The 21,435-nt window shown below is 37.5% G+C and overlaps 1 protein-coding gene across 1 annotated transcript in view; it reads left to right on the top strand.

Moving 5' to 3' along the window:
• ESRRG (estrogen related receptor gamma) overlaps positions 1–21,435 on the top strand; it is a 373,003-nt gene that overhangs the window by 231,462 nt on the left and 120,106 nt on the right. The window contains exon 3 of the mRNA XM_082480161.1: positions 15,984–16,399. Within this exon, the coding sequence (XP_082336287.1) occupies positions 15,997–16,399 (403 nt within the window). The 5' untranslated portion in view covers positions 15,984–15,996. The remainder of the gene's footprint in view (positions 1–15,983; positions 16,400–21,435) is intronic.

Genomic DNA, 21,435 nt, shown 5'->3' on the forward strand with positions numbered 1-21,435 from the left:
ATATGTGCTAAATAGCAAATACAAGCAATTTACGTTGCTATTTGATAGCATTCCATAAAGCACAATGTTTTCCTGCTTGTAGATTAGTGAATTGTGTTATATGCATTTTTCATGTGTTAGTATTTGGGGAGGTAAAGTTAGTATTTTGCTGAGGGAGTAAAGGGGATGAAAAGGCTGTCTACATGTGTAAATTCTCTTTTCCTTGGCACCCACAACTTTGTTGTTGGGAATATTTTAAATACCTCATTGAAGAGTATAGTCATGTTGCAATAATTATATGTCTGTGTTGTCTGGTAGGGTGGTTCTTCTGGCAAAAGGGTGATTTGCTATCGTAGTTCTTTAGAGTGTTGGAATAAATACAAAATGCCTGTATTGATACTAGGAACTTCAGGTAAAAATTTTTTTGGCTTTAACAACTTAAGTTTCTAGTAACATAAACAAAGCTAGTCCTTCTTGTTCTTGTTTAGATTTGTTGGCCGTTCCTGAATGGAAAGGAAAATGGGGGGAGCAGGGCAGTGGGAGAAAGGTTAAATGGCAGAGAGGTTAAATTGCTTCAGTGACAGATTCTCTCCAGAAAGGCAGTGAGTTGTTTTAAGGATTACTTTGGGAAAACTTGAATTGAATCCACTTCTCTGCTGGTCATATATTGTATCTCTAATGTTGCCATTCTCTTAATTTTCCTAGAAACAAAATTTACTTTCCAAAATGAGTAGAGAGCACTGGGGAAATTTTAAAAAGCAAAGCAAGAAACCAAAGGCTTGATGAGCTGCAAAACTGGTTGAAGTTTTACCTGTGTTATTTTATTGTGAGATTCTTAAAAAAATTAGAGCAGATTATTAAAAAAATACGTATATTTGATTCTTATGTTATGATTGTTGCAAAATACCAGAGAAATCGCAGAATCACAGAATGGTCAGGGTTGGAAGGGACCTCTGGAGATCATCTAGTCCAACCCCCCTGCCAGAGCAGGGTCACCTACAGCAGGTTGCACAGAACGACATCCAGGCGGGTCTTGAATGTCTCCAGTGTGGGAGTGAGTGTTGCAGAAGCAGTTATTTGTCATGTTAAGGGGAGATGTAGTTCCTCAGTTAAAGGCCGTACCAACTTCTAAATGAGTCTCTGTTTGTTCCTGATAGAGGTCTGTCATCGGAGCAATGTAGTTCTTGCAGTAAGAGTTTTGCATCCTATCTGCTAGTCTTTAACATTTTCTTTTGGAAAACCCTCACCATATGAGCTGGGAGTCCAGGAGGATGTGTGCTCAGTCCCTCTTCAGAAAAAAATGCGCTCAATCTGTTTCAGACGAGTTCCCCGAAAGATGGGTTAAATCAACTGATTGAGCTGATTTTCTCTCTTGAGGTGATATTTTATTTATATGATAAAATGCTTGGAAAGTGATTAATTTGTCAGGGGAACATCTTGTTACTGTAAATTTGCCGAATGTGTAATAAAATTGCCATAACACAGATGGGAAAATGAAGATCTTTTAAAATGAAATAACTGAGCAGTCTGCCTACATTTTCAGCACTTAAAATTAACTTAGTTAAATTTCTTTGTCGCTTTTACCACTGGAAGAGTGCAGGCTGGGGAAGGTTGGTGGCAAATGTGGTGTGGATTTGTATGTGTCATGGGTGGAGGGGACAGGAATGGGTTGTGTAGTTTGCCTTCTGCATCAGGAGGGAATGATAGATTTATTAAATTTCTGCCAGGGTTCTTTGATTGAGTGAATTTTTAGAAATTAAAATATACTGGTCGGACACTCCTTCCCAGTAGCAGAGAATTTATGAATAGGGGACCTTTATGGGCAACTGCCTCAAGTCAGTAAGATGCACATGAAGTATTCCTTTTGTGCTAGTTTGTGCAGGTTAGCTTTCAAATGACAGCTAAATAGTGTAATACACTTAGTCTTTATAGCAATCTCTTATTGTATGGAATATAACTTAGATTATATAGGGGTATACTTGAAAGAGACCTTACTTGTCTCTGAGTTGCAGTGTGTAACAAGTGAAAATTGCATTAGTGAAGGAACAGTGCCTTTTATTCATACATTTTAGTACTGCCTGTCCATCTGTCCGCTGGAATGAGCCACTTATCATGCTTCTGTGTTTTTCCCTTTCAACTTAAAGAATTATGAAAGGAAAATTCAATTTTTTGTGTCCCTTTATGATGGGTAAACTGGAGACTGTGGTCATTTGGATTAAAAACATATCCATCAGCACAAGCTGACAGGTTATTATTATGTCATCTTTGAATATATGAATTTTATCCCTACATGTTGGAAGTCTAAGAATGGGAACTTTTTGTATAAATAATTATCCTAGTAGTGATGTACTGCATACTGTTGCCATATTTTTTCACTTTTACAGCATTCTTGGCCTTATCACCCGTAACATAAATCTTAGACTCTCATATTTAATACAACCTGTAGGATAACCATGCCGGTATAATGTACAGTCAGCCAATCCCACATCATCATTTTACTATCATTATTTGTTGTCCTATGACGGATGTTTCAACTGATGTCCCGTTTTGGATTTGACAGTATGTTTGTTGCAGCTTCTCAGGCTAGATGAGAGTGGCCTTCTTTAGATGTTCATTCTGATCTCCACAGTCACCCTCAGTTTATTAAGCTTCCAACTATGGGCAGTTAAAGTTTTGAATATATTGGTGTTATTTGGTTGCTCATAATTTATTTTTTAGAACTCCAGACTATTCGTTCTGTGAAGCAATGGTAATATAAAGACTCAGTTGCTGTCAGACCCTCTACTGTGTAGAGAACCAGTGAAGGAGTGGAGCAGATTTGGTGTATATTCTAGGCAGAGCAGATGCTTAGTGAAATGCAGGTGAATTTTTATTCTAGATCTTAGTCTTATCATGATATAAAATGTAAAGCCCAACCTGACAAAATTATCATTTCATGCACTCTCATTAACGGATCAGGGCTGATACACAGTTTGTCAGGTACCCTGAACTTGTGCTGAAACTAGAGAGGCACAAAACTTCTCAGGACCAAAAGTGTGTTTTATTTAGCATTATGGTAGAGTGCAGTGCTTTCTTCAGGCCAATCTTTCTTTCATTGCTTACCCAAGGACTGTTGACTTAAGCAGAACTTTTAGATCTAAAAGAAATAAATATTTGATCCCGATTTTATACTGATGAAGTAATTGAAATAAGTCTGTCATTAAAATACAGCTGAAATTTGCAGTGTGCGATATGGTGTAATTAATAATGATCTGCTCATGTGAAGCTTTTCTTGGACAAGTCTCTCAGTGACTTCTTGCAGAAGGTTCAGGTTCAGTGTGTAATAATTGCAGCATATTGATACGATTGCTTTATAATTGCAAGTAGCAACATCCTTGTTCTGAAAGTAATGGTTCTGAAAATAATGTAAGAATTGGGCTGGTACACATTTGTTATTTTAGACAGGTTTTTTTAAGTGTTGAATTTTCTTGTTTTCTCCCTGTGACTCTCAACAAAATAGAAGGCAAAAGATAAGAGTAGAAACCATATCAGGACTTTCTGAAAAGCTTATCCTGCAAACTTGCTGGAGTCATGCAAACATTTTAAAAGTGAAAGCCATTACTTCCTGACCTTTGTTGCTTATATCCAGAGGCAAATCTCTGACATGCAAACCCAGTGGCATAAATAGGTTTGAATTACACTTAGTATTATGTGAAGAACAAGGAACTGTGAAAAGCCAAAGGTTTATTTATTTATTTGTAAAAAATCTGTAATCACACATTAAAGTCCAGGACAGGCTAGGAAAGACTTAAGCTGCATAGGTTTTGCTTCTATACATTCTCTGATTTATCTCAGCACGTGATGAATTCGGTCGTCAGTACCATACCCAAGCAACGTATTCAACTATTTGTTTTGCCTATTATTAATTTCCAGTGCTTCCAGAATCAAGACAGATAAACAAAGAAAGAATAAAAATTCAAAGGTAGAGGTTCTTTTTTCTAACAGTTTTCATTTACAAATGTTGAGGGACTTTACACTTTAGAAATAGAAATGTTGTACATTAACAGCCAGAGCTCAAATCACTCAAATGCTTTCATGTAAAAAAAAAATAAAAATAAAAATAATTATATAGAGAGAGTTCTACAGTCTCTGAGACTTCTGATGTCAGTGTGGTTTTCCTTGGGTGCAGTAGGTTATGGTAATCCACTTGCATCTGGCATATCAGAGTATGAGGACCTTAGACCCTCTGAAATCACAGGCTGGGTTTGGGAATAACGCCATTAGCTAGTATAAATTTGCAGAGCTTCAGAGTTGCTGGGGGTATTCCCCTGTACCCAGGGTTTTGACCCACAGTGAACGGCAGATGTGCTGTATTTGGAATAAATTTGATTTTGCTTTTATATCTAGTCCACCCATTAAAATAACTAATCAAACACAGTTTATAAAATTACCCAGATGATTTAAGCAATTTGTGAATCAAGCAGTGGTATTGGAGAAGGAGACTTGTTCAGAATTCATGTCCATCTTTAGGACTGACAACTCTGTTCATGGATGTTTCACAGCAGTTACAAATTTGTAATCTTTTCTTTTGCCAGGAATTTGTTTATGCATTATGCTTTCATATAATGAAAACCATAGCTCCTTTTTGAATTTGGTAGAATATTATTGGTCTATCAAAGTATTTTTTTCCTGGTATTTTCTGCCTCTTCTATTTGAAATCCTTAAAAAAAAAAAAAATCCATAAAAACCTTGGGCTATTCACAGCTACACATTGCTCACACATTACCCTTTGTGCTGGCTAAAGCTGTTCTTGCCATAGGCTTTATTTTTGGGAGGGCTACACACAGAGAAATTGGGATTACTTTAACAGAAAAAGAAATATTTTAATGTAGGAATAAGAAGTGATTTAATTTAGCCTTAGAATAAGTTTCCTGTTTAGAAAAAAAAATATTTAAATACAACAAAGTTCTCATTTCTGGAAGTTAAAGGCAAGTTCCCTACTTAGAAATAAATGTACAGACTTCCAAGGCATGTTTTCACCAAAGCCATGGCAAAAAAAAATAATTAAGAAATAATGCAAAATACACTGGATTGGGATTCCCCAGAACCTTGATTCTGTTCCATGCCATGTTGTTGGCCTGATGAGCAGCATTAATCAACTCTCCCCTTTCTCTGTATTGTTTTGCCTAGGTGTAAGAGGGGAGATAGTGGTACTCCCTGGAAATGCAGTTTAAGATCTGTGTTAAAATCAAGAAGTAAAGATGACCATTATTAATAAATAGTATCATAATATTATTAGTAGTAGTATTTATCTAGGTGCTTTTTTTATTTTTATGTTGATTTCAAGAGGACCTGTTCAAGGAACTCTGTGTGGGAACCAAGAAGAAAGCTGAGTCACCACTAGATCCAGTAGATGAGGAACTGCCTGTCTGAAAACGCATAAGCCACAGGAAAGGCCTGGTCCTTTAATTTATTTCCAAGTCCCACAGAAGTGATTGGGATTTTTGTCATCCTCACACAGCGAAGAGTAAGACTGTGGCACTTGGTGAAATGCTAGCACTCAGGAGACTGTTTTAAACCACTTTCAATTTTTGTTCCTACCTCTTTGGTTTCTTACAGACATTTGCATCTCATAATTTGAAAGAAATATTTTCTCCCTTGTAGATTCTTACATTGCACTCCTTATAGTTTTCTTAGCAAAAATACAGTTTCAAGCTTTCAATATGAGACCGTGACAAAGTGATTTTATAGTCAGTACTGAAAGTGACTAAACTTGACAACAATTGTATTTTATGACAACCTCTGCTTTCATGTCCACAGCCTACTTCCCTATTATCAGCTGTGATTTTTTTTTTTTCCACTTTTTCTCCCCTTCCTTTCCTCTCCCCTCCTCCCCCCATGACTTTTTTCAAACGTGAGCAATTCTGTATCTCTGCACTGACTGGAAACAAATCCTTTTACCAGGAGTGCATTTTAATAGGCAGCATGCTTCACTTAAGTCACCAGAACCTTAACTGTATAATATTCAATTTTTTACCAACCCAGGACCAAAGCTTTTTCTTGAGAGCAGTGTTCATAAGAGTAGTGGAAGAATTAGTATTACAGAACTAAACCAGATTAGGAGGGAATGTGAATTAGATTTGGTAACAGATGGTGCCGTGGAAATTAAAGGTGCTTTGCGAATGGAAGCGACAGCAGCTTGCCTCTTTTCCTCTCCTGTCTCTCTCTTTCATGCGCTTGATAGACGGGTATAAATCACAACAATCCCGTCTTGACAGCCAATTTCAAGAATTTGATCTGGTTAAAGACATGGCTTTCCTGCTCCACTCACTGAAACCGGCTGCTATTTTATTTTTATACAGCACCTTGTCATATTTAGGAAAGTGGAATCACCTGCCTCCCTTTAATGAAATTTTCTTTAATTACAGTTTTAGCTCTTTAGTGTTAATTACTTTTCCATTCAGCCTGGGTTCTCAGGCTGTCTCACAGGAATGTATTTCTCTCCCCCACCCCACCTCCCTACACTATTCACGCATATGCTTTCATTTTTCTAAAGATGCTTTTCATTGTTGGAAGTTGTTGTCAGATCCATTATAATTAGATCCTAATTATCAAAATCATCATTATTGTGTAGGAAGAGGAAGCATTGTAAACAACCGTTAAAGTTATAGGATCTTGTTTGACAGAAGAGAAGCCTTTCAGGATATACATGAATAGTAAACAAGCAAACAAAAAACCCTACTAAAAACTCTGCTTGGGAAGTATATAAGGATCTGGATAGCAAACGCTGTCCTCAGAAGGAAAATCCACTCAGTTTATCTCTCCGTACCTATTCCTCCATTCTCTATTCCCACATTTTTCAGAAAAGATCAGAATAAAATTCCCCTTCTACTCTTTGCTTATGTAAATATTCATCTTTGCACCTCTCATTCGGGTGTCCAGATATAAAAATCACTTCTCTGATGTGTGTCAGGATGGAGTTATACTTACCTTGATACAATTAGTTGTTTGCATTTAAGGCAGCAAGTGTAAGTGATGCATGGAGACGTGGAGATGCTTCTGCCATACGCTAAGAGTCTTCAGAGTGAAAGAGAAAAATTATGGACGGAATCTTAAAAAAAAAAAAAAGAAAAAACGCAACAAACTCTTAAAGTAAGAGAAGATCCTTAGAGCTGGCAACTAACAGTTGGTAGAAATAAAGCTTCCTACTGGCAGTCAAATCAAATGTAGTAACAACTCAACGACTCCCTGCTGCTTGCTGACAGCATGGTGTAACACACTGGGACAAACATTCACTTAAACACTGATTGCAGGAAAACGTCATTTTCCAACTCACCAAGTAGCTTTTTGGTTGTGCGTGCGTGCGTCTGTGTAGGGGACTGTTAAAGCCAGTGGCGTGTGGCTGGGAGGACAGGACGCACTCAGCGGGCTGCTGAGTGAGGGGGTGGGAGAAGGATCACTTGCCTTATAAGTTTTAGTCTTGAGTCTTTTAAGACGCTCACTCTCTGATACTATTTCTGGTATGTTCTTTCTAATCGCTTCTCCAATTTAACAGAGCTTGGCTGGCAAATTATAATTCTGTTATAAATCTGCAGAACTTCAGTGAGGGAGCTGGGTGGGGAGACAGGTACATGGTGTGCACACACCTACACTCTGCCTTTCAGCAATGGAAGGAAATCACTGCTAGAAATTTTGAAAAATCTGATGAGGCAAACTTTGTCTTGCAACTGAAGGCGTTTTTTTTTCTTCTTTTTCCTTTTGGAAAGCGATGAATGACAGCTATGTGTCTCTGATCTGTAGTACTGGCTTTCTGACTGGTGCAAGTAACTGCTTTTGATGCTGTAATCATTTCAAAATAATCCCTCTTTAGAAAGCCTGTTATGTTCTCGAATAAATCCTTACTTATTTTCGTAGTTTTGTATTTTTCTCCCTTGAGGTAGCTGAACGTAGCATTTTATTTTCTTTTGCCATTTCAGTTGATTTCTCTTACTAAAAAGAATACTAACAATTAATAATTAGACGACTCATTGACACTTTACCATGTCCTCTGGGGGCTAGAGACATCAGGTGGACTCCACCTGATACCACTGGAGTATAACCACAAGTAAAATTATGTTCTATCACAGAAAAACATCTGACTTCTTAGCCAGAGATTTGCTGTCTTTCAACATGTGATATGAATTAAAGGCGTTAGGCTGCAGTTGGAAAAGAGTAGTAAAATCTTACTCTTCCTGATCAATATGCTGATTTTTATATGATCAAACTTGGCCATCATTCTTGTAGTAACATCACAACCTTTCGGTTGAAACTGGGCATGGGAAATCTCTTAATGTGGGTTTGTGCAGCTCTCCAGATACTGAAGAGCTGACTCATCGGAGGCATGTTAAGTACTGTAGCAATAAAAAATATGTAACATTAGACTAGAAATCAGTAAACGAGAGAAGGTAAGTCTAAGGTATTCTAGTGATGTGGTTGTGACTTCAAACAATAGCCATGTTCTAACTGTGTAGAAATGTTAGAAATGTGGGAGAAAAAGAGAAATCTAAAGATTAAGTAGGAATATGAAGTATTTACTGAGGTTTAGGTTGTATCAGAACCATAATCTGTACACAAAATACAAACCCATAATTTCTTTTATCTATAACTTTCAGGCATTCCAGAATGATTTTCATTTGAAGTGCCATCTTCTTCTTGTGTTGCCTTCTCTTCAGTATTTGCTTTTTTTTTTCTTAAGTATTTGAAAACTGAATCATCAGACCATACAAAAAAGTATCTTTTTCTACTTTAAATACATGAAAACTGTAGAAGTAGGCAAGTCTTTTCTGCAGGAAACTTTCTGTGGTGATGGCTTGCTAGTAGTAGTATGTAGCACAGCTAGTAGCTTGTTTGTTGCATACACACATGCAGAAATAAAAGTCAGTTTTGTGATTTTTATAGCAGCTTTATTTTTTGCCTTTCAGTTGAAGGTTTGTTTTTCTAAGTGCGTTGCAGTGACATATATTGGATGCATTGGACAACTGTGTTACTGAGGGCTGACACCTCTTCAGATGTCTGGTGTTTTGGCTCAAAGGTGCAAGGTCTTTGAGTATTTTTCCCTGTTCACTTTTTGTTCCCAAAAGAGTACCTGATGTAAAGAATAATCATTTTGCAATTGTGTTGGCTGTAAGTGCTTCAGCTTTTACATTCAGAAGAGTAATGTTATGGTCTGTCAAACCATAGGATCTGTATGCTACAGAGCTTGTGCATGTCTAAGGATACATTTAATTAAACCAGCATTAGTGCATCTATACAGACTTATTAAAACACTTAGTTTGTCTCAATAATATTGATTAAATAGCAGTAGTTTGTTTAATCTAAGTGTATTTTTGCTATTACTACATTACTTCCAAGTAATCAGGGTAATAGTCATCATCAGTGAAATATCATGTTAGTTATGAAGTAATGCCATAAGAATTGATTTAGTCTTGGCAGGAAAGGAAGGCTTTCTGTCTTATAGTGCCAAAGCCCGATTTGGATTATTAGAATGAGAGTTTTAAACGTAATTTCTGTTTGTATAAACAGGGTGCGTTTTATAGGCTTATAGGTTATTCCATATTCTGAGTATCCATTATATCAAGGAACACCTCAGACAGTTAATTATGCAAAGCATCATGTAAGTAATTACACAGTATTATTATGCATTTAACAGTTTTATTGATTTGCCAGTTGCTCACTTACAGTATTTAGAGCTATAAACAAGAGATGCTCACCCTCACTTGAAATAGGTCCAAGGAAATGAGCTAAAGATAAATGACACTAGTATGCATTGTTGCATCAGATGTAATCTTTAAATGTAGAAGCTGTCAACAGTGATAATTTGCAACACATTGGGCTATCTCAGGATCATTTCCTTCTTGTTAACAAAGTTTATCAACCAGGAAGCACAGGGAATCAACTTGAAATAGAAAGAGAAGCAATAATGAATATTTACATACTGGGGGGGAGGGAGGGGAGGTTAAAATAATTCCCCCTCATTTTGGAGGGTCTGCAGTAGTTGCAAGTCAGCCTCTTGAAAATTTTGCTATGTAAAAGCAGCACAGAAAACAAAGTGCAGCCTCTCAGATTAGGTGCAAATGTGAGGGGCCTCAGATAATGGCTTGTTTTGTTAAACTAAAAATGACGGCCCAGTAGTGTAGTCTTCCACTGCCTTGTGTGTAGGATGCGTTTTACCAGAGCTTGGTAGATTGCATACGGAATCACGGAATTTTCAGAGTTGGAAGGGACCTCTAGAAATCATCTAGTCCAACTCCCATACAGGGTAATAATAACAACTGTTTGAGGAGCTGGATCCTCTGTCAGCAATCATCAGCTAACTCAGGCCACTGCTGGTAACAACATGATGGCATCAAGCATTGCTTCTTCTGTTCTGGCTGCTAGTGGCTATGACAGCTGCCCTGGAAGAAGTCATTGGCTTGCTTTGCTTTCCTTTACCAAGGTGAAGTGGTGAAGGTTTCAAGAAAACATTAAAGAAGGAAGAAATTACAAAAAACATTGAAACGTTCAACATTGGTTTGAAATAAAACCCCTCAAACAAAAAACCTCACCACAGCTGTTCTGTTTTGCACAGGGTACCTTACTACATGGTTGTACATGTGTGTTCATTAATAAAGACCTAATGTGTAGTAACAGTTTTGTTTGTGCATGCATGGGATAAGATAAGCAATACTTTGCAATTAATGATCTCATCCACTAGGTTAACCAAGCAGGCCTTACGATATTTCTTATTAAAAGAAGAAATCCTTTCTTCTCCTTCTCCCAACTAAGCCAGTGCACCTTAATGCAATGATGATATGTTAGACCCAGCAGTTGTCAAAGCATCGTATTACTGTGATGCCATAATGACACCCTGTCTCTGTAAAGTAGTCATGTTTTCTCAAATCACACGTTGCACCGTTGATTTCTGACATGACACTTCATTCAGTCACTTTCCTTTTCTTCAGCATCTCCATTCTCTGACAATAGCAGCTGGTGCCCATTTTCCTACTAAGTGATTCACATTTTGCCACTTTACTAGAGTGCAATTAGCTGAAGCAGAAAAAAAATGCTCAATGTAAAGCAGCTCGGCTGAAATTGTTACTCAGCTCTTTAGCAGGACCCAGTGAAATTCTTGAGGTGTTGTCGGGGGCAGTGGTGCAAGAGGCAACATTGTCATTTCTTTCCACAATAACATTTTTTCCCTCTTACATGCAGAGAAGCAGAGTATGGGAAATCACTGGAACATGCTGTACTGTTGTTTTCTGTCTACTGATTTTGGTATAGACCTGTGAAATGATACTGAAAGTAAGCACAGTATTTGAGAGGAAATGTGTTTTTTATGGTCAAAGCAAGGAGCTGGCTTTTTTTTTCCTTTGCTTCTGACTCTGCTACAGACTTACTATGTCACCTGACCAAGACTTTTTTTCATGCTTTGGTTTTCATAGTTAAAGTATGAGGATAACAAGTTAAAACCTTTTTGGTCAACTTCCATGTGAGTTAGAGGAATGTATCAGGGGAAGATCAGATGGATTGCACCGTTAGCGTAAAAAGTACCTAGGTGAGCATAATAACACCTGCCTTGCTGATGCTCCCACATAGTAGCTGTCACTAAAAATGTCAACTGCTAACAACGTGTTCTGATATTTATGTAAATCGGGTAATTCTCTCTCCAAGGAAAGAAAAGCTTTGTGTGCAGATAAAAGTGAACTTTTGTGTTGGTCTATAATAAAGGTATGCAGTCTAATTATTATGACTAATTGTTATTGTCAGTGAAACCACCAGCGCAGCTCTGAAGTAGCGAATGATGCTGTAAGCAGAGCTTTTCTTGAAAAGCAAGCATGAAATCTGTTAACCGATTAGGAAGTATTGGCATGTTGTTTTGACCTCCTTTAGGTATTGGTAATAAGGGGGATGAGGGAAGAGTAACTTTCTGAACCAGTTGCATGCATGGGTGGAATACAAAGAGCTCCCAGTGGCTTGAATGGGAAGGCTTTCTTTTTTAAGGCTATATATTGTAATCAGATGCTGTTAATTTTTGCATTCCACTTGTATATTGATACTAATTTAGCCAGTGTCAGCACTGTCAATATCATTATTAATGTGGCAGGTAGATGGAAATATGAATGTGATTGCATTAATAAATTCTTAATATATTCAACCTTTCATAAGCACATAGCATTACAATTTATTTGCTATTGTTTAAGACCATTTTAAAGCAGGAGCTGAATATTGAAGTGCTCTGTCATTGTACCCTCCTGCCAGCAGTGACTGGCTTCAGGTGTTAAACGAAGAAGTTGTGAAGTAGATTTAGTAGAAATGTGAAGAGTCATGCTATATATTGCATATTACTCAAGGCTTGCAGCACCCTATTTAGTTTCTCTTTTATATGGGCATGGAAATGTTTCTAGAGCCAATTAGTTACTTTCCCTAAAGTTGCTGGAAGGAAAGTTTACCCGAGAGCAACCAGAAAACTTACCTGAGAACAGCCCACCACAAATGGAGCTGCCATTTATTTGACTTAAAATCTAGTAAAGAAAAAAAACAACCCCACTAAGGCTTTAAAATAAATACTGTACATTTTTATATGACACATGTTATTTCTATTCATAAACCTTAACTAAATTTAGATTTTTATTAATCCAATGTGACCTAAAAATTTTGCATTAACAGCACAATGTGGAATTGGGCTTATTCTCTTTGAATGCAGATAAAGCCATCATCTTGAAAATAGCTCTTTCTGACAAAAAGGTGTTCTTTTGAAATAAAGTCTTATTCACTACATTCCTCTTAGAGTTAATGTGAATTTTAGTGCCTCTAATTTTAGATTGAAGTGAGGTCTAGAATAAAACCCACTGGCTGACAATTGAATTTATAGATAGTTGTGAATATTTCAGGCTTGAATAATAGAGCTGTAGAATTTCAGACACAGGGAGGAAGAGAGAATTAAGCTCCAACTGTAGTTTTAGACTATAATGCAATGGTGTCTAGGAATTCTTCAGTGTAACGAGCTAAGTAGTAATTAGGAGGGAACTGAGGGAGGGATTTTACAGAGATCTAGCTTAGGCATTATTCCAAATGTTCAGTATGATAATTTGATGGTGGTCCCACCTGCCATCCGTATAAGATGGCTCTTGAATTAACTTTCGTTCAGATGTGGTACAGTAACGAAGGAGTGAAAGCAGTAGGTGCCTGTTGCCCACCCGCATCTAGTACCGAGCCTTGTCTCTGGTTCACCCTTGGAAGATTGAGAAAGTTTTTGTTTTCAGAGTCAGGTGCTGTTGTTTTTGCCTTTCCTCGGTAATGTTAATGTTTTAACTGCATTTGTGCTTTGCCAGCATGCACCTATCCAGTCTGTACTGTTTAAGCTGTAGCCAAAAGCAGCTCTGTCTTGGTTGGTACCAGAAACTGCTACTTCAGAAGCGTCAGCAGACTGGCTTTAGCCTAAGCAACGCTGGTGATCAGATTTTAATGGTTGTAGAACTGAGTTTATGTTTTGGTTCTGACTGCTTGGAGTGGGAGATATCCACTTTTGCACTGGCTAAGGCAGCATGCATTTGAACACCTAATTAATTGCAGATAGTTTGTCTGGGAAGGGAAGGGTGACATTCGAGCTCATTATTGCACAAATTAGAAAAAAAATCGGCAGTGGGAGTCTTAGACAGGAATGTGCCATCAAGCTGGTTATGACAGACTGTGGGCAGTGATTCCTGTTGCCGTATTTTGAGACTTTATAAGTGGAGTCTCAGCAGCAGGGAGATGAAAAGAAGACCAAGTACCTGTTTAGTCAATAAAAGGACCTTAGAGTTAGTGTATAGAATAATAATGTAAAAAATAAGTTGGTAGAATGTGAAAGTTAATTGATATTTTTAATTATAGCTGTATAAAATTCAGTGTCAAAGAAAGAGGAGAGACAGAGAGACACCGTGTTTTAGTACCCTAATAACTTCTAACTGTGGTCTAAGATCATAATGTATGTGAGAGCGGTCCAGTAATTATAAGGTAATAAGTGGAGTGGTGGTGTAAGTGCTCTAAATTAAAAGGAATTCGCAGAGCTGCTGTAAGTCAGTGCCGACCCGCTTTCTTTCAAATGTTGACTTGAGAAAAGTGCTTAGCCCAGAGTGCAAGTAGAGAGACAAGAGAGAGCTATCTATTAATTATAGCGCTCATTAACAGTGACGGCTACAAGGCAGCAGATGCAGAAGAAAAGGCACACGCTACTGCAGGCTGGCAAGGGGATTTCCCCCCCTCCAGTTCTTGAGGAAAGGACAACACAAGCAGGTGGTCCAATGTAATAAGATATTTTCACGACTTTAACCTTCCCATTTCCTTGGTTTATTTGCTGACACCAGATTGCTTGCTCCTTCCACCTCCACAAATAAGTACTGATTTTAAGTTTGGAGGGTAACATTTCTGCACATCAATCCGACTGTTTTCCAAATTCACGTCATTTGTTTTCAATAGAATTTTAGAGTAAAAATCACAACAATTGAGAGGCCCTAAATAAGATCCATGGACACTGATTTTAGGGTAAATCTCATCCTAAGCAGATATTTTAATGAAGGGTCAGGCTTTGATCTCAGTTACCCTCATTGGAAAAGAAGCCAACTCTGTGGATTTACGTCTGTTTTCCAGTGGTGAATTTGGTTCTAGATCTTGAAGTAGAAATTGATTTTTTTTTTTAATTTAGTTTTTTAACACAAAAAGGTTAAAAAATGAAGACAAGATCTCAAAAATTACTTTAGAAAGTTGAGTCAAGTCAGTCAAATTGTCTGGACTCGTGTTTGCTTTGGGAACATGAATCTGTTGCTCCAGGTGGGTGGCCTTATGTGATAGTTGCTTTTCTGCTGAAAATGTTTCTAGAGAAATGCTCATAACTGTCATCTGTACTTTGACAGCTTCTGAGAGTACTGTCAAGACAATGCTGGGTAGGGCATTTGCTACTGTGGTCTCTTAATCACAGCTGTAGAAAATGAAGATAGTATCTGATTCAGAGCTTTCTAGTTATTATTTTTGTCCCTTGTTCTCCCTAAAATATGTTTAAAAATAATAAAAAACTTGGCGATGGAATAGACAATATTTTTTTCCCTCTAGAAAGCACTAATTTGTCAGATCAAACGTATGTGGTTTTATTCCAGATGCTTAATTCTGAAAACGTGAGAACTGAGAAGTAAGACAGAATCTCACCTTGAAAGACAAAGCTTCTATCTAAAATTTCCTCTTATATATATATATATATATTTTAATCCAAGAACGGAACACATAAAATGTCAGATCTATAGAGCTGCAGATATATGGGATAGTGGCATAGTTATTACTGGTTAGTCTGAGGATAATGGCTAGAAAGTAATTGCAGCCAGAGCTGATGAATCATTTCACTTAGATTTTGTGAAAATGGAGTCCAGCCTTAATTATTTGTTAGAGTTCTCAGTTGATGTGCTACTCTGTTACTAAATAGCTGTATCTATAATAAAGCAACATTAATAAAGAAAAAAAAAAGACTGTGGGAGACATGCTCTTCAATTCTCGGATTAGATCAATAGGTGATGGATATGTGTTTTGGTCAAGTGTCTTGACAAATATTAATTACTGAGCAGAACATTTATGTGATCAAACTTGGAAATATTTGTTCCTGATAATGATGGAATTTACAGAAAGAAAGTACTAATGGAAAAAGGAAGACATTTAATAGCCAGGTCTCCTAATAGGATTTTTTAAGTTTTTGACTCGCTAGGTGACAAGTTCAGAATTTAGAATTGATGTGAAGTTGACACGTAGCCTAGAGGTCAGGTGGAGGGGACAACAGAGGGATTTGGTCTCTTTAAAGTTTTTGTTTACCGCCTGTCTGGAGCTTTGACAAAGCTCTGTCATGCCCTTATGCTGATTACCTTCATGTAGAACAAGAGATATTGACTAATGAATGAATGATGTGCAGTCCCTAAACCTTCCAGAGCAGCCTTAAAGAGCACTGTCTCTAATACACAGATTCTTCTTTCTCTCTCTCCCCACTACAGGCTTCTCTGCAGAATGTCAAGCAAAGATCGACACATTGATTCTAGCTGTTCGTCGTACATCAAGACGGAACCGTCGAGCCCTGCCTCTCTGACGGACAGCATCAACCACCACAGCCCCGGTGGCTCCTCAGACGCCAGCGGGAGCTACAGTTCCACCATGAATGGACATCAGAACGGGCTGGACTCACCTCCCCTCTACCCTTCGGCCACAGGGCTTGGGGGCAACGGGCCGGTCAGGAAACGGTATGATGACTGCTCCAGTACCATTGCTGAAGATTCACAGACCAAGTGTGAATATATGCTGAACTCGATGCCCAAAAGACTGTGTTTGGTGTGTGGTGACATTGCATCAGGGTACCACTATGGAGTGGCTTCCTGCGAGGCCTGCAAAGCTTTTTTCAAGAGGACAATTCAAGGTTGGTTATTCTCTAAACTACTTTTCTTTCTTTTGCTCAAAGTGAACTAGTACAATCCTTGACTAAATGCTGTTAGAACTTCAGACTGACTGTACCTTTTCATTCTTCTTAGTGTTTGGTCCTACAGATGTTACTCATGAAAAAGCTCCTTTGGGCTTCTTTGGGAGTTCTCTCTGTCATGTTAAGCCCACTGCCATGTTTATTTTGATTACGAAAAATAGAAAAAAACTGAAGACATCCAGTGCACATTCAGATTTGTTTTCTGTATGAGTTTCTCATGGATTCCCAGAAATGATTGTTGCAAAGAAAACTGATTATTTTCTGAAGGATGTAATGGATTCCTATTGAACACATCTTGTGACTGGCACACAAGGGATCATGCTTGGCTTTTGCTCCTAGTTACACCACTACTGTACTTAAATTGTTACAGAAATCCAGTTTATTTTTGTTAAGGCACCAATGCATTTAAAATTGGAACAAAATGCAATGGTGTAGAGCTTTGTACATATCAGTGTATTCATATATGACATACAGCGGCCTTAAACAGGTTCGACAAATATCTGTAAGATCACATCCTAAGGAGAGTAAGTTGGCAGCTTTTGGTCTCTGCCCAGTACCTTGTACTAATCTGCTCTTGATACCTGTTACAAATACGCCACGTATTTTGACATGAATTAGTATGAATGTGATAATTTGCATGGCCACTTGTTCTAGCTTCAGAACCAATGGAGACAAAATAACCTACTTTGATTTAGGTATTGTCCTTTCAGGTAAAATTGAAGGTGCTTTATTTAAAGAACATGAGGCCAAGCTCGGGCTGTACAGGAATATAGTGTCACATTAAATTAAATTCAAACTTCAGAGACTAAAGTTAGGTTGCTAAGTCCAAATTTAAGCTCCTCAATAAAACCTGCTTGGTTTTCATAGATGTTGACGACCTGGAATTCTCAGAAAGACAATGCAATCTGGTGGTATACTTTTCTTTCTAAAAATGAGTTATGATAAGGACCATAAAGTTAGTTTCAGTTTGTAATTTTACATAACTCAAAATTTGAAACATTTGGTCAAGATTTCTTAAATATAGTGCTTCCATATTTAATGTAAAATTAATAAGGAAAAATAATGAATGTTAAGTTAATTTACCCATTGCTGATGCAATGGCCATTTTATTCTCCTCTCATCCATTTTGCTGCTGAGGGATTTGGGCCTTCTACCAGCATGAAGTACCTATTTTGTGACGGCCATAGAACCACTAGAAAGAAACCTTAGACTTCAGTTGTTCTAATGGAGCTGAATGTTACAATGTTTGCAACTCATAAACAAACATACCTGTGAAGATTCCAAGTGGCCTGAATTCATATGTGAAATGAGTTCATATAAAGAAGCAGTATGCTCATTTCAAGTTTGTTTTGGAGAAAGTTAAAAAAGAGGTAGGTGATCTCACTTGACTTTTAAGAACATATTCAGAAAAGCTCAAAAAATGTTTCCACTGAAGCAATTTGTATTTGTAAACTTCAAGCACCAACTTCAACTAGCAACTCTGTATAAATGGTATTTAATTGCTATATAGTAGCTGTCCTACAGAACTGAATTGATGCATGATTATTTTCGTTGTGTTTTGGGCATGAAATATGCCACGGAAACTTTAACTTACTGAAATGTTGACATCTGGCAGTAATAGGCAGTCTGCAATTTTACACCGCACCACAGACGGCAAGTTTCTGGGCATGGAAGCACAAGATAGGGACGTCATTCTCCAGATTAGCAACCTGGACTTGGCCACGCAGCTCAAGTTAGAACTGGCAGCTGTGCAAAAAGTCTCTGTACAGTTAGAGCACTAGCTGCATCAGCAGGTGACAGTGCTGTGAAGACAAAAAAAATACGCAGTAAGGCAAAACCAAGCATCGAATGGAAAAACAATGATGAAGAAACTAAGAATAGGAAGTATGTGGCCATCGTAATGTCATGGCAGCATCTTCAGTAATGGAGCAGACTAAACTGACACAACTACTAAGAGTTTTCAGATAGCATCCAAAATAATGGAAGCTACTTACTTTGGTGAATCAAATCATTGTGGTAAGTGACAAGAAGTATATAAGAAAAAGGTAGTCTTCATGGATTGAATGAGCAAATTGTACCTTTAAGCTTGCATGAAGAATAATTCCCCCGAGGTTTTTTTTTCTCTAAATGACAGAATTTAGTCCCAGTGTTCCCAGAGGTTGTTCTTCCCTGCACCCTTTCACATCCTGGTTCATATCACATTCTTTCTCTGCATGTTTTTAAAATAAGTTGATTACTGCATAATTGCAAATAAGAAAACAGGAAAATGGAAAAAAACCAAGAAATTTGTACAGAATAGTAAACCAGACTACCTGAAGGGTCAAATATTGTAACTACGCATATGTAAGGATAACATGTCTTGGCTCAAAGAATTGCATATTTTAAGTGCTACTAGTTTAATTGTGATGAGTACTTAATTATGGATTCAGTGTAAAGTACTATTTAACTTCCCAAACCTTTCTTGTTTATCGTTCATGAGTTACTAAATTAGCCTAGATTTTCAGAACTGAAGTGTTGCTCCTGATGAAGTCATGGGCAAAACTGCCCTGACTTCAGTGAGAGCAAGGCTAAGCTGATAAAGTTAGGTTATGAAGCACATCTTGTGTTCAAGTCGGGCCTGATGTCCTTTCCACTAAGTCAATGGGAGTCTTTCCATTCTTTCCATTTCAAAGGAGTCTTTTGAAATCCCAGTAGGTGAAAGCCACAGACAGCTGTTCAGAGAGCCAGCAAAGTATCTGTACACCACCAGCGTCTTGCATAAGGCAGAAGTGAAGTGCATCACAGGATACCTAGTAGCCCCTTACACAAGGTGAATTTTACTCTAAAGTATATACCTGTTTTTAAGGGTAATGGAGATTATCATTTCCTTTCAGATGACAGCAATTTAGTCTAAATGTCCGTTCCTGGCTGACGGATTTCTCCTCCTCTTCTTCCTGCCTCTTGCAATCCCTGCTAATTTTCTTAAAAGTAAAGAAAATAAATGAAGCCTGTCTTGAATTATAAGAAAGAGTGATTTTGCCTTTGAATATATAATTTTAACATAGCACAGAAATATATTTGGGGCTGTGGTAAAGAATGGTAGATTGTGATAAAAATCAAAAATAGTAGAAAATATTAGAAACAAGAAATTACCTGGCTAAAAACACCAAAACAGAACCCACCAAAACCCCAACTCAATATATAAAATTGGTGTCATCTTAGGTCATAGTAGAATCTAATGACGTTCTGCCCCCTTTTGTGACATACAAGGGATGGAAGAACTGGATGTTCTCTCTGCTCAGCCTGGTACTCAGTCAGCTGCAGCTCTCAGTTTGCTTCTGGGATAATTTACATGATGGCTGATTGCAAATGTCTCACAGAAGCAGACACACAGCCAAATCTCCCCAAAATTGGCTTAACATCAGGGATAGCAGAAAATAGCAACATCTAAAAATAGTTCCAGGTCCATTGATTTTTAGGGTCTCTCCAATTTTTGCTGTACACTGTATTATCTTGAAAACTCTAAGCTTTCATTAAAAGGAAGAGAGAAAAAAAAGAATTTTCAGTTGTTAAGCTGGGTGCAAAGTCTTGTGTTCAGCCCAGAGGTCTTGTACTTACTAGATATTTTGAATATTTAGTGTAAATACATTTCTCATAATTTTTGTTTGCTCAGTTGTCATAAAGACTAGTAAGTACACATTTTGCATTAATAATATGTAATTACTCAGTGCCTGTAACTTAAGCATTTCTGCAAGTGGATTGAAATGGCATTCTTGCTTTCACTAGAAAGATGATAGGACTTACAGATTCAAAGACAGTTCACTTTTTTGTTTTATTTTAAGCCTTCATCTCTATAAAAGAATGGCCTGCATCTAGACAACTTTCTTCCTCCTCCTTCCAAATCTTCAGGACTGTTGTCTTTGGGATCTTTAAACTAGCGTGAAAAGGCAGTGTGAAAAGCCTAGGTATTGATATGTTGCCTTCCTGGTAAGGATTGTTGCAAAAGTGTCAGAGCTTACTTATTATTTCCTTGGGCAGTGTTTGAATTTTCCACACAAAAGCTAAAATATTTGGCATTCAGTAGTCCTTGTAGTTCTTGGGCTTTGTTTTTTTTTGTTTCTATGCTTATTTTTTAATGAAAAACTGTTGGATGAACAGTATTGAGATAGCAATCTTCTGTTTATACGCAGGATGAGTAAAGCAATAGGTAGCCTGCAATCATACCCCTCACTGTCTCGTTTAACAGCTTTATCCCTGAAAGTTGATGCCTGTCCATGTGTCCTGACACAAGCAAGAAATATTCCATCCTGGCAATACTGTTGTCATTTTGGTCATTATGTGAGCTAGACCAAGTCTGCCATCTCATTTTATGCTATTCACTTAAGAGCCTTCAATTCTGGAGTTCTGCAGTAATGTAGTTCCTATGGTCTTCAAAGCCTGCCCAAACTAGAAGCTAGATTAAACTGCTTTGTACTTTATTCACCTTTTTGATTACTTAAAGTTGTTTTTAATCCCTTTAGTGTTTAGGTTTTTTAACCCTCTTTAGAGTGTTTACCCGTTACTAAGCCAATTTGATCTGTAAATGTACAAACACTTTACAGTAAATATATTTATTTTTTTTTAATCAGGAAGTTTTAATCGGAAAAGTTAGAACTAGCTATGTAAATTCAGAAAAGGTGACATTTAAAATGGGCAACATAAAGTTTGATTCGAAGTTGCACATGACCAAAGTGGCTTCCAAGGGTTAATTTGCATCTCTCAAAGCTGACTGCACATCATTTTTGTGGAGGAAATGAAAGAAAATTAGGTAAGATTTTATGGCTTTTCAGCATCTTTACTGGTATCTAAGATTATAGTTTTTTTTAATAGAAAGATAGGGTGGAGGCTTGCATCTTGGTGCAATAGTCTGTGGACCTTGTCTCTGGTGCAAAGATGGCAGCCCTCCAGTGAACCTAACACTAAATGTCACCTGAGTCCATCATTACCTGATTAAATCA

The sequence above is a fragment of the Vanellus vanellus genome (assembly GCF_965231255.1).
Source record: "Vanellus vanellus genome assembly, chromosome: 3".
Taxonomy (NCBI): Eukaryota; Metazoa; Chordata; class Aves; order Charadriiformes; family Charadriidae; genus Vanellus; species Vanellus vanellus.